The sequence below is a fragment of the Gastrolobium bilobum genome, unplaced genomic scaffold (genome assembly GCF_033153095.1).
Source record: "Gastrolobium bilobum isolate Gb01-03AN ecotype WA unplaced genomic scaffold, APGP_CSIRO_Gbil_v1 utg30794, whole genome shotgun sequence".
Classification (NCBI taxonomy): Eukaryota; Viridiplantae; Streptophyta; class Magnoliopsida; order Fabales; family Fabaceae; genus Gastrolobium; species Gastrolobium bilobum.
This window is the reverse complement of record NW_026899964.1, coordinates 113163-126933: the sequence shown is the minus strand read 5'-3', so window position 1 is coordinate 126933 and position 13771 is coordinate 113163. Positions and strand designations below refer to the sequence as shown.

At 39.3% G+C, this 13771-nt stretch overlaps 1 protein-coding gene across 2 annotated transcripts; it reads right to left on the bottom strand.

Moving 5' to 3' along the window:
* Window positions 1-4842: 4842 nt before the first annotated feature.
* LOC133294403 (peroxidase RIP1-like) lies at window positions 4843-11807 on the bottom strand. 2 transcript variants are annotated; one of them, XM_061493053.1, is made up of 4 exons: window positions 11768-11807; window positions 6631-6815; window positions 5784-5978; window positions 4843-5391 (listed from the first exon to the last, which is right to left on the bottom strand). In XM_061493053.1, exons 2-4 carry the CDS (start codon window positions 6676-6678, stop codon window positions 4843-4845), a joined length of 792 nt encoding a protein of 263 aa, XP_061349037.1. In that variant the 5' UTR covers window positions 6679-6815; window positions 11768-11807. The 2 variants fall into 2 exon arrangements, with proteins under 2 accessions (XP_061349037.1, XP_061349036.1); XM_061493052.1 differs by lacking the exon at window positions 11768-11807 and having other exon boundaries at window positions 6631-6834.
* Between the last annotated feature and the right edge of the window lie 1964 nt (window positions 11808-13771).

Here is a 13771-nt window from a genome sequence, read left to right as displayed (position 1 = left end):
GTGTGTGCTTGGTTGCATTTGGTGTTGCTAGATCTAAAGGTGCCCAAACTTGAGAACGTTGAAAGGACACGTGCAAAGGACGGCGTTGTTCATGTTCTTCAAGGACCTAGCAAAACCCCGGCTTTGAAGGATGGCGAATGCGAAACCTCAAAGGAAGCGTGCATCATGGCAAATGTCTATAGAGTAGCCAACCGAGTTAAGCAAGTCGGCTTCAAACCCTCGTGCCGAGTTGGAGGGAATGAAGATGAAGGAGCACGAGGGTGTCCGAGTTTGATTACTCGTGTTCAAACCATTGTGAATCAATTGAAACGAAGATGGAGAAGATGTAGCGGACACCAGAGTGGTGGAGAAGATCTTGAGATCTATCGCCGGACGGCTTTGAGAACGTGGTATGTGCTATAGAATAATCCAAAGGGTTTCCTTTAGCTACGCTCACCGATTGATGAGCTAGCAGACACCTAAAGCGCATGGCAACAAAGAAGAAGGAGGAGACTCTTCGGACAGCACTTGAGACCAAAGCGATAACTTAAGAGTAGAAGGCTCTCTATTCTCAAAACTTCCGAGGTAGAGGATGTGGTCGCGGTGGACGAGGCACTGACCGTAGTGGTAGAGGCCGAGGCCGAAGTCAAGAAGGTTGTAATGATGAGGTAGGACAATCAATTCAACAAAACTGGCGTGGAAGAGGAAGAGGTCGACGAGGAGGACGATCATATTATTCCAACGTCGAGTGTTACAAGTGTGGCAAGTTTGGTCACTTTGCGAAAGATTGTAACTCAGACAAGTGTTACAACTGTGGAAAAGTCGGACATTTTGCAAGAGAATGCAAAGAAGAGAAAAGGGTGGAGGAGACATCCAACCTAGCCACAGAAGGGGAAATGAAGGATGGTGTCTTGTTAATGACACACAATGAAGGAAACTCAGATGATGACATGGAGTGGTATCTTGACACGGGTGCGAGTAACCACGTGCGGACATAAGCATTTCTTCAAGGAGATGAGAAAGGTGGAGACCGGACATGTTTCGTTCGGGGATGTCTCGAAGGTTGAGGTAAAGGGTCGTGGTACGGTATGCTTCCTGCAAAAGGAAGGGTGAGTATTGTATTTGAAAGATGAGAGCGGTCGGCTGATAGTCCGAGTTGAAATGGGCAGAAATCGAATGTACAAACTGAACTTGAGATGTGTACAGGTCGACTGTTTACAAGCCGAGGTGGAAGACAAGGCGTCACTTTGGAACCTCCGCTTTGGTCACCTACATTACGGTGGTCTAATCGAGCTGGCAAAGAAGAAGATGGTTGACGGACTGCCTGACATCAACTATGAAGGAAAGTTTTGTGAGAGTTGTGTACTTAGCAAGCATGCTAGGACCACGTTTCAGAAGATGGCGAGATTTCGGGCCAAGCAGCCTCTGGAGTTGATTCATACTGATCTGTGTGGTCCAATCACCCCGGAATCCTTTAGCGGTAAGAAATATTTCATCTCTTTCATTGATGATTTCTCACGAAAAACTTGGGTTTATTTCCTGAAGGAGAAGTCCGAGGTGTTTAATGATTGAGAAGGCAACAGGAAAATTCATCAAGTCAGTGCGTTCTGACCGAGGTGGGGAATATACCTCGACAACATTTCTGACATTCTGTGAGGAACATGGGATAAGAAGGTTTCTAACAGCACCATACTCACCACAACAAAACGGCATTGCTGAAAGGGAGAACCGAACTGTTCTTGACATGGTTCGGTCAATGCTGAAGAACAAGAAGATGTCGAAGGAGTTTTGGGCGGAAGCTGTGCAGTGTGCTGTGTATGTGCAGAACTGATGTCCACATTCGAGTTCAGAGAACAAAACACCACAGGAAGCTTGGAGCGGTCAAAACCCGTCAGTGGCTCATCTCAGAGTATTCGGTAGTGTGGCCTTTGCACACGTACCAGACCAGCTCAGAACTAAGCTTGAGAACAAAAGCAGGAAATATGTTTTTATGGGATATGATGAAAAAACAAAGGTGTATAAGCTGTTTGACCCCGTCAACAAGAAGGTCGTAGTGAGCCGAGATGTAAGGTTCAATGAAGCATATGAGTGGGACTGGAGCAATTCACCCGAGGTGAATTTTGAAGGCGGAATCTCAACACAAGTAATCAACCCGGCAAGTCCTGAAGCTTCTGATGATGAAGACAAGGTACGACAACCCAGGATGCGGAGCATACAAGACATATATGAGTCAACAAGTGAGGTACATTTTGTTTGTCTTCTTGCAGATTCTGAAAATATAAGCATTGAAGAAGCCATCCGAGATAAGAAATGGCAAGACGCCATGGATGAGGAGATAGAAGCCATTGATCAAAATAACACGTGGGAGTTAGCCGAGCTACCTGGAGGGAGTCAGCCCATTGGGGTAAAGTGGGTATTCAAGAAGAAAATGAATGCTCAAGGGGAGATAGAACGATATAAAGCTCGGCTAGTTGCAAAGGGTTACAAGCAAAGGGCAGGAATTGATTATGACGAGGTATTTGCTCCCGTCGCAAGGATGGAGACAATTCGGCTATTGATTTCACAAGCAGCTCAACATAGGTGGCAGATATTTCAAATGGATGTCAAGTCGGCATTCTTGAATGGAGTACTTGAAGAAGAAGTCTATCTCGAACAGCCACCGAGATACATGAAAGGTTGAGAAGAGAAGAAAGTGTTGAGGTTGAAGAAGGCACTTTACGGGTTGAAGCAAGCACCACGGGCGTGGAATACTCGTATTGACACTTATTTCAAGGAAAATCGTTTTGAGCAGTGCCCCTATGAACATGCACTTTATATAAAGAAAATTGGAGATGATGTTTTGTTTGTGGCTCTTTATGTGGATGACCTCATCTTTATGGGGAACAATGATGGAATGATACATGAACTCAAAAGAACAATGACAAGGGAGTTTGAGATGACAGATCTCGGTCTGATGAGATATTTTCTTGGTCTGGAAGTCAGACAAGACAACTTGGGTATTTTTGTCTCTCATGAGGCATATGCAAAGGAGATTCTCAAAAGATTTAAGATGACAGATTGCAACTCGGTTTCAACCCCTATGGAACCCGGTTCAAAACTCTCAAAGTATGATGGTGGAGATCGAGTTGACGCAAGCAACTACCGAAGTTTGGTAGGATGTCTTCGTTATCTGACATGCACAAGACCGGATCTCTCACTGAGTGTTGGGATTGTAATTCGGTTCATGGAGGAGCCGAGTTATTCACACTGGAAGGCGGCAAAAAGAATCTTGAGGTATATACAAGGGACAGCTTCATTGGGACTTCACTACTTGAGGTCCAAAAATTATAAGTTAATTGGGTACACTGATAGTGACTGGTGTGGAGATGTAGACGATCGGAAAAGTACGCCGGGATATGTATTCTTCATGGGCAACACGGTATTCACTTGGATCTCGAAGAAACAACCCATTGTGACTTTGTCGACCTGTGAAGCTGAATATGTAGCTGCGTCTTGGTGTGTTTGTCATGCAGTATGGCTCAGGAACTTACTAAGCAAGCTGGAGGAGAAACAAGTCGGCCCAACCGAGATCCGTATTGATAACAAGTCGGCCCAACCGAGATCCGTATTGATAACAAGTCGGCTATAGAGTTAGCCAAGAACCCGGTGAATCATGAAAGAAGCAAGCATATTGACGTCCGTTTTCACTTCATCCGGGATCAAGTAAAGGAAGGAAATGTGGAGTTATTACATGTGGCAAGTCAAGACCAAGTCGGAGATATTTTCACAAAACCACTGCCGACGTTACTACTGAAAAACTGCAAAAGAATGATTGGCATGAAAAGTGGAAGAAGCATTTAAGTTTACGGGGGAGTTTTGTTAAGTAAACGTTAAATGTTATTTTAATGAGTTTTAAATTTGGATAGTTTATGAGTCATGAGTTTTATATTTATTTAGGAGTTTTAAGAGTCAGTCGTTATTTAATGTTATTAGTGTTGAAGTGTCTTTTTAGTTTCATGTGTTAATTGAAGAGTCATGTCTCTTGGTGAGTTATGAGTAGTTAGTGATGTTATGAGGGTTTATGAGACTCTTGATTAGCCTTGTAATGAGTCTCTTCATTAGTACTTTCCGTTTTTTGTTTTGCCTATTAATAGGCTTGATGTAATGCACAATTCATAGAATAGATTTGACAACAGAAAGTTCTTCATAGATATACTTGTGTGGTTGTTACTTGCATCTGTGTGTAGATACCAAATTCTAACAATACACATACAAGTACTCGTGATTGGTGTTCATGAATTTTTTAAACAAAATTATCAAATTGTGTGTGATTTGCGACTTTGCCAAACTTGCATCATAATGAGAATTATTTTTTAAAGTTGTATTAGATGGAGAATATATTATCAAATGTAAAAGACACCATATGTATAAAATTGCCGATTTGATGTTTGGGCTCCTGCCAGATTCTCTTTTTTATGGAGCTTTTTGGTGATTATTATTATTTAGTTTTTATGGGTGAATGTTTGTAGGTCAATTTATCTCCCAGTTCTCGGGTTCAGGTTTTAAATAAATTTCAGCTTATTGAAGGGTCTTTACCGAAATTGTAGTTTGTATAAGCAGAAAAACATTTGCGGGAACGAGAGTCTCACTATGAGCTATGATTAGTCTTGTACAAGAATAAATCTCTCCCAATACTATCATGTGTAAAAGAATAATGTTCCTGAGTTGTGCTTCATAATTAATCAAAAGAAACAAGGATTGATTACATTTCATGTATCATTATATTAAGGATACATGTACGCATAATATATTGCGATATAATAAATTAACACTTGACTTTGCCGCTAGAACTCTTCATATGGACTTATAATTCACACAAAAGCATTAGTTCACTTTCCTGCAGTTCAAACGAACTTCACCTTGATTCCCAGTGAGGGGCTTCATATTTCCCATCTTAATAATAGACTTTGCAAAGTCCTTGTAGAAAGCTACGGTATTGTGCTTGTATTTTTTAACCAATGCATCAGTAGAACCACCGTTGAAAAGTTCCTGATCAGAGTGAAGAATCCCTCTCTTTTGAACCAAATCAGCGTAGTAGGCTGCATCAAAGTGTGCAGGAGTTGGGTCCAAAGGAGCAAGGTTGAAGTCACCTCCATTTTTTGGGCAAATGTATTTAAGCGCTTTTGCAAAGTAGAGATTAATGTTAGAGTCATTGTAGATATGATCCCTAAATGTAACACAACGTGCAAATCCAATGGTGTGGGCTCCAGCAAGAACAACAAGGTCCTTCTCATCTAGACCATGGTTCTGGAAGTTGGTAATAAGTTGAGAAAGGCTGAAAAATGGTGCTGGGATGTCAGCATTTGCATCATCACGGCTTGCTGTGGTTGAGTCTCTTCTCCCAAGTCTCACCTTCCAAGTTGGACCGCCTAACTGCATGGTGCATGCACATAATTGTTAATTTCAATTTTAACTTATTTTATTAATTAAAAACAATATTATGTTTCTTAAGGTGTTATATACTCAAGTTTCAAATACATATATGGAATGCATCTTTTAGGGGTAGGTTGATAATCCACATTTCAATATTAATTCAAATGTTAAGATTACATTAGTTTTGTTTCAGTCAAAGTTTTCCAAATAAATAAAAACATTTCATTATCATATGCCACTTAGCACTTGCTCTATTTGATGGTAACTAAAGGATATAAAAATTGAACTATTGATTAATTCAATTCAAAAAATTAAGCATAATAAATTAAAGATATCGTTGAACATTCTACATAGCATTTGGGGATAGTAAGTAGCTTTGTAATATTACTCACCGCAACGACAGAGTCTCTTGAGGCTACAGCTAATATGTCTGCGCAAGAAACAACTGGTTTTCCACATGCTTCGTCCACTGCTTGCTTGATCTCATCCACCACTTCAAATCCTCTAGCTGATTGGAAATTAGGGTTTGCATTCTTTTCGCTATCAATGGTAGATGTGGGGTCTAGAAGAATTGAACCATCACAACCCTGAATCACCACCATCACAAATCCAAGTTATTTATCACATTCAAACAATTCCATCAACTAAAAACTAAAATACATGTACGGAGGAGGATCAACTTATAGCGATACAAATATAAGAGTAAATACTTTTTGGGTCCCTAACAAAAAATATGGTTTCCTCTTAGTCTCTTACAAATAAAAATTAATCGTCTAGTCTCTATGAAATTCAAAGTGTATCCCATTTTAGTCCTTTTGAGGGACTAATGTGAGTCTTTTTTGAATTTGTGAGGGACCACGATTTCAACTAAATGAGTTCATCTTGAATTTCTTAGAGACCTCTAGAGTAATTTTTTTTTATGAGAGATTAAGGTGGGGACAATATTTTTTGCTAGGGACTCAAAAGATATTTACTCTAAATATAATAATTCTTATACACATATTATTAGTTATGGACCCCTCTTGCATAAAATAGTTCAGGTTATTAATAAATTGCAACCGTCAGATGCAACGAAAATGAACCCGTTAACAACGGAGGTAAGACTTACACATATATAAATTGTTCATTCCCGTATATATATATATATATATATATATATATATATATATATATTACACAATGACAAATTCAGAGAGTCTTACATTAACAAAGCAATCATGGAAATTCAGAGAGTCTTACATTAACAAAGCAATCATGGAAGTGCAAGCGCAGTAAAGATGCACCCATACGGCGTTCTTTCTGTACGGCAGCATCCACGACTTTTCGGATGGTGCTCAAAGCGTTAGGGCACGAGTAATCATAGTAATTAGGTGACAGTGCTGAGAATGTTGTGGTTGCGATAGCTGCAAAGATGACAACACAGAAATATCCGTTTGAGGCCATTTTTATTATGCAATGATTAATGATTAGTACTGAATTTATAGAGAAAAGGGGAATGGGAGCTTGAATAAAAAAGAGGAATAATACCAAGTGGTTGGTGGACTAGGCCAAAGAAATGACCATTTCGTTGAAAGAAATTTTCATCAAGGCATTAAATGAAGTAGTTAACTTGCCACTGTAGATTTGTGTAAGAAATCGAGGAAAAGAATTTGTCATTGGTTGATTTAGTCCATGGAGTTCGTTAATTGATAAGTCAAATAGAAAAAGATTAAGAAAAAAAATCATATAAACGGAAACATACATGCATGGAATGCATCTCTTCCGCTTTCATTTGAAAATTCGGAAAAATCAACTACGAATCCCAGTTAATCAAGTTACATTAACTCATTTTATGATATTAATTAATTTGTAAAATATACGAAAATGTATTATCAAGAAAAAGTATTATATTATTAGAGTAAAATACTCTTTTGGGTCCTTAACAAAAAATACGGAACTCATGTTAATCCCTTAAAAGAAATATCTATATTAGTCCTTTTTAAGGGACTAACGTTGGTCTAATTTTAGAGAAACCACAATTTCAAAGAACTGAAATTTTAGAGGTACAAATCGATTTTTTTTTTCCTTCTAAGGGATTAAAATAGATTTCTTGTTTTTCTTTTTGTTGAAGACTGGTTATTTATTATTATTATTATTATTATTATTATTATTATTATTATTTATTGAAAGTATCTGAAAGTTTCAATATATTCATATTCTTAACATCAATGTACTAAACTGAGGTGCATTAATAGTTCCTCAAATTTCTATTTAAGTTCTTTTTTTTTTTTCACCTTTTCTCTGGCGTGATATCTGGGATTTGTCTTTTTTGTTTGTTTTGTCTTGTCGAGTTGGTATTTTTTTTAATCTTTGACAAGAAAGTAATTATTGAAACTAATTAATTAGGAAAAAAAGTTGAAAGTAGATGGTAAGAACGCACCGTTAATTAAGGAAGTTAATTAATTAATTAAGAGAAATTAAGAAATAATTCCATAATTGACCCTAATAATTATTATAAGGCTTAAATAATATTGATAAGTGATTAATAATGCTGAAAGTCGCTTTTCTGACGAAAAATGTAGATACCGGTTCTGCTCTTCAGTATAAATGTGTACCGATGAAGTATCCCAAAAAATTATAATAAGTGCATGAATCTACCTAGAATAATATGTAGGACTGTGAAAACAAGTTTCAAGTTAAAATAATGAGAACTGGTGTCAAAACTGATACTGACTATGAAAAAGCGCGTACCAAAAAGGTGCTGCGAAAGATAAAATAAAAATATGAAAAATCTTAGAAAAATGAGTAGGTTCTGAATCTCAAGTTTGAGATTAAAATACTAAGAGTAGCTATTAGTGCTAATATTGTGCGCTTAAACTTAATCTGGCTATAAATACAACTTTTGGGCTCAAGTGGCCTTCTATTCCTTGTTTCTACGTGACCTTTGGAGGCTGATCATCCTTTGACACTGTTCCATTGCTGGTCTCCCTTCACCTTGTGAGCCAAGTGGCCTTCTCTTCCTTGTTTCTTCATGGAATCACCATAAATATTGAGAGTAAACCTTGGGAAGTTGAGAGCCACCTTATTCTGAGTTGTTGCAGCCTCTAGCTTGTGTGTGGGAAGGCTGAGCTCACTATTTGTGGGCTGAGTTGGTGGTCCTCTTTGGTGAGAGCCATTTCCTTGTCTTTGGAGGCTTCAAGGAACTATTTTGATGATGAAAGGTCCAAGCTTGTAGGGCATTTTCGTTCCTTGGTAAAGTCAGAACCTAGGCACTGTGTAGGGGACTTTTTTTGTCTCATTTTCGGAGTCTTGGAGCCTTGGAGGTATACATGATCACTTCTTTGTCATTTTGATGATTTAAGCTTGTTTAATCTATTAAAAAGAGAAACGTTAACCATTTAAGTAAAAGAATGTGTTTCTGAGTTCTTAAGATGTTGTTGAATATCTGTTTTGAGAGTCATTGGACTCCCAATCGCATTTGGACCCTTAAAAGTGGGATTATGCAAAAATCTGTTCAAATTTCTGCATTCTATTGGAGAAGTATTCGAATACTTTTCGTGTAGTATTCAAATACTTATCCCTTGGTAATCGAATACTCCTTGTTGGAGTATTGGGATACTTTTCTGGAAAGAAAATTATTCGGATACCTTTGAAGAAGTATTCGAATACTGGAGAGTATTCGAATACAGTGAGTTTTGGTATTCGAATACTGTGGTATTCGGATACTTGGGGTGTTGGTATTCGAATACCTTGTGGTATTCGAATACTTTAGTGAAAGTAATCGAATACTTTCCGGAGAGCTGGAGTATTCGAATACTCATCGAGGAGTATTCGAATACCTCCTGCGAAAACAGCATAAAATGACTCAAAATGAGATGGAAAGCCTTAATCACTTAAGGTAACCTTGGTAAATGGTTATTAATGATTATTACTGTATAAACAGATTGTGATTGTGCTGTTTGTGGGCTTTGAGCTAGTGTGAACTCTTGGCTTGGATTGTTATCTTGCAAGGTAAGCTTTCGTGTCCTCGGTTTAGCCATTGTTGGTTCCACCATACCCTATGGAGGAATGATTTATATGCATGATGTGTTCTCATGCTTTGATATTTGATATTTGAAATACTTGTGAACTGTTAAGCGCAAGGGCCTTATAATATGCATGTGTTGTTCCATCTAGACGGTAAGCCTGAGTATGTGGTGTCATACAAGACGGTGATCCGTGGGTGGATGTAAGTGGCGTCTTGCACTATTGTAGGATTTAGACGTAAGTAAATCCTGCATTTCTCTGGCCAGTAGAATAGTATTGACACACATGACATGGTTATCTGTTGCATTGCACTGATTTTGGAACTGATATTATATGTTGCTTTTAGAACTTATTTTGCACATGTAAGTGAGCTTGGGGTGGAGAAATCCTTTAGGACCCCTTGCCTTACTGAGATTTCTATTTAGAGATCTCACCCCACGTTTGGGGCACTAATTTCAGGTAACTTGGGGGCTGATGCCTCTGGCGGCAGAAGGCCGGAGCTTAGTTGATTGATATATGTTGTATGCTGACATGACTGATTATTGGATGTTGTTTATGTTTATTGTCCTTTTTATGCAATTGAGTTGAGACTCTAGTTGGGCCTTGTTGCCTTATTTGGTGAGCATGAGGATTGTCCATGCCACGTTATGTTGACTTTGGTATTTTAGATTTGAGTTGTTCAATGTATCAGGATATTGTCTGGACTACGTGTTGTAGATCCGTGACTTAGATACCCACTTATTTATATTATGAGATTATTCAGTTAAATAGTTGTTTATTTGCAATTATATACAGACAATGTTTTGAAAGAGAACTAAGTAAGCAACTCGGTTAATATTAATGACGTCATAATTGAAAAGAAAAAGTTATTCCGTAATTTTTATTAAGCGTGGCTTAATACGATGACATGTTAACAAACTGGGTATACACGGGGTGTTACATTTTATGGTATTAGAGCACTTTTTAATGAAAAGTCTGTATGTATTGCAATAACTTAAGATGTTTGGTTGTGAGTCTGTTTTGTGTGTTTCCTCTGATGGGTTTTGCTATGATGATGCATGTGTGACCACATTGCATGGGCCTGATCAACTCATTCTTTGTGTAACTTGTGTAGAGTCATGGTAATTCCTAGGAAAAATCGCGAGACGAACGAGGATCAGCCGGATCCTGTCCTGACTACATTGGCTGACATGCAGGCGGCTAGGATAGCCGATCAGGAGGCCACTAGAGTGGCCAACTTTGCAATGATGGACACCGTTCGAGAGGCGAACTGGAGAGCCTTAGAAGAGGTTTTGGAGGCGAATCGACTGGTGTATATGACCATGATACGAGTTGTAATGGAGGAGTTGAGGATTGGTTGTCTTGACGGCCAACATCCTCCGCTGCCACCACCTTCATCCCCACAGCAATGTGGGAGTGGAGTTAGCATGATGTTAGTTGGGAATGAATCCTCGCTGCGTAAGTGCATTTCGTGTGGAAAGACTCCTACGGGTGCTTGCTGGCAAGGACAAAAAGTATGTTTCAGATGTGGCGAGCCAGGTCACCTTATCAAGAGGCGTGCTTCCAAGGCAGAGCGAGCTGCAGGAATACAAAATGTTTCAGTATGTTGTGTTGACGGGATAGCTGGATCAACATGTAAGGACTTTGATACTTGCAATCACCAGAGCAGTGACTTCGAGAAGATTCGTGTGAACCACGAGGCAAAGAGAGTCAAAGAATCTGAGGCTAAGGGAACCAGTAGTTCCACTTCTTGGAGGAACATGAATTTTAGAGGCAAAGGTGAAGGGAAGCATCTACAGGTCAAGCAACTGTGCAACAAATTTAAGAGGCATACTACTCAGGCAGGCAACTTTGCTGGATCTTCGACTATCCCGAAGTGTACGGGATGCGAGAAGGAGCATTTGGGACGTTGTGCTTCGGGTGAGCTGATATGCTTCAAGTGTGGCAAGAAGGGCCACTACTCCAGAGACTGCCATACTCATGTCGCTTGTGCTGCTGTTGCTCGTGTGGTACCATTCCAGATGATTTCTGCACTACCAGAGACCGGCCGAGTTTATATGTCGGATAGTCAGCAGACGAGCCGAGCTTCGAACCTTGTAGGAGGTACTGTTTCCATTGGTGGATCTTTTGTTGATGCATTGTTTGACTCCGGGCCTATGCACTCCTTTATTGCTACCCCGATTGCTATGGGGCTTGAGTGCCCATTGCTGTGCTTTCTCCACTGTTGCGGGTGATTATCGCCACCGGAGAAAAGTTTGATACTACCACTGTTCATCGAGATATCGTGTTTCAGTGGGATGGTCGTGATTACTCGGTAGGTCTGATTGGACTTCCGATGGCTATTTTGGAAATCATTCTGGGCATGGGTTGGTTGTCCAGAGACTGTGTGATGTTTGACTGTTGTGCCAAGCGAGTGGTGATGTCTCCGTGTGATTCCACAGCCAGTTCATCGCCTTTTATTTCGGTGCTGCAGGCTAGAAGAGCCCTGTGAGCAGGGACATTGGTGATGTCTTGTTGGGAGGTTTGGTGAGTGGGACACAGGAGGATATCACTGGCATTCTTATGGTGGGGAAATTCCTCGAGACGTTTCCTGAGTTTTCGCCACAGCGAGAGATAGAGTTCTCCATAGAATTATTTCCTGTTGTGGGGTCTATTTCATTATCTCCGTATCGGATGTCGCCACCGGAGTTGGCGGAGCTGAAGAAGCTCATTGTTGGTCTTTCGGCGAAAGACTTCTTTCGACCGAGCGTGTCTCCTTGGGAAACACCGGTCAATTTTTTTATAAGGTATGATGCCTTAAGCCATTACATAAGTGTGATGGTTCCTTGTTTGAGAGTGTGAAATTCTCTTCAATGAAAAGTAAGTGTGTGACACTTGAACTTTGTGACAAGGCCACGCGTGATCTTGTATATGCGAGCAATGTTTTGAAAGAGAACTAACTAAGCAACTCGGTTAATATTAATGATGTCATAATTGAAAAGAAAAAGTTAATCCATAATTTTAATTAAGCGTGGCTTAATACGATGACATGTTAACAAACCGGGTATACACGGGGTGTTACATAAATCTTAACTTGTAGCTCGAGTGAATTATTAATTCAAATTCAACACCTACTATAATGACTTTATTTATATTTATTTTGCTTACTGTAACACCCCGTGTATACTCGGAATATTAACATTACATCGTATTAAGCGGTGCTTAATTAAAAATGCGGAATATTCTTTTTCTTTTCAATTATGACGTCATTATCAATTACCAACTTGATTACTTAATCAATTTCATAAAATATCGCCTGTATGTAAAATTGCAATAAGACATCTACTGAAATACCTCAATATATAGATAAAGTGTGTATCTAAATCATGGCATTACATCAAGTAATTCGGACAATATCCTGATACATTATTACAACCCCAAAAGACACAAGACATAATCAAGACGTAATAATACTATGTGTCATGGACAATCCCATGCTCACCAAATAAACATAGTAAACCATAAGTCTCAACATAAAACTCCAAAACATAAACTGAAGCTATAAGCATAAAAGCAGCATGCAAATCCAGCATCCAATCAAGGCATCATAATATAACAGCAATCTAACTCAGCTCCGGCCTCCTGCCGCCTGAGGTCTCAACATTACCTGACCCTGAAATAAGCATTCCCCAAACGTGGGGTGAGATCTCTAAACTAGAAATCTCAGTAAGACAAGGGGTCCTCAAGGATCTTCCACCCCAAGCTCACTTACATGTGCTATATAAGTTCAAAAAGCATTTATATGATTATCAGTTCCAAAACTATGTAGTGCAACAGATATCTATGGCATGTGTGTAATCACTATCTACTGGCCAGAGAAATGTACGAATACGTCTATTCCCTACATGTAGTACAAGGAACACCGCTTGCACCTCATCCACAGCCTCACCCTCTTGTATGTTCTACATACTCAGGCTTACCGTATAGGTGGAACACCTACATGCATATCAACAAGGCACTAACATACAATAGCTCAACAGCATTTCCAAAACATCAAAAGCATGTAACACAGCATGCATGTACCATATCCCCATGGGACATGGTGGAACCACAACATGGCTAAACCGACGACACGAAAGCTTACCTCTAAGCTAGCTATCCAATGCCACAAGCTCAAAGTCCAATCACAGCAGATCACAATCTGATATGGACCAAATATAAATCAATAACATGTACCACATGCATACAAATTAAAGACAACACCTTTTCATTATATTTTCAAGTCTTAAAGCTTCTAACAAAGCCACAAGCCCTTAATCCCATGATTCTGGCTTAATCCATTAAAAACAGAAGTTCAACTTCATCAATCTAGGGTCTACAAACCCCCAATAGCCTA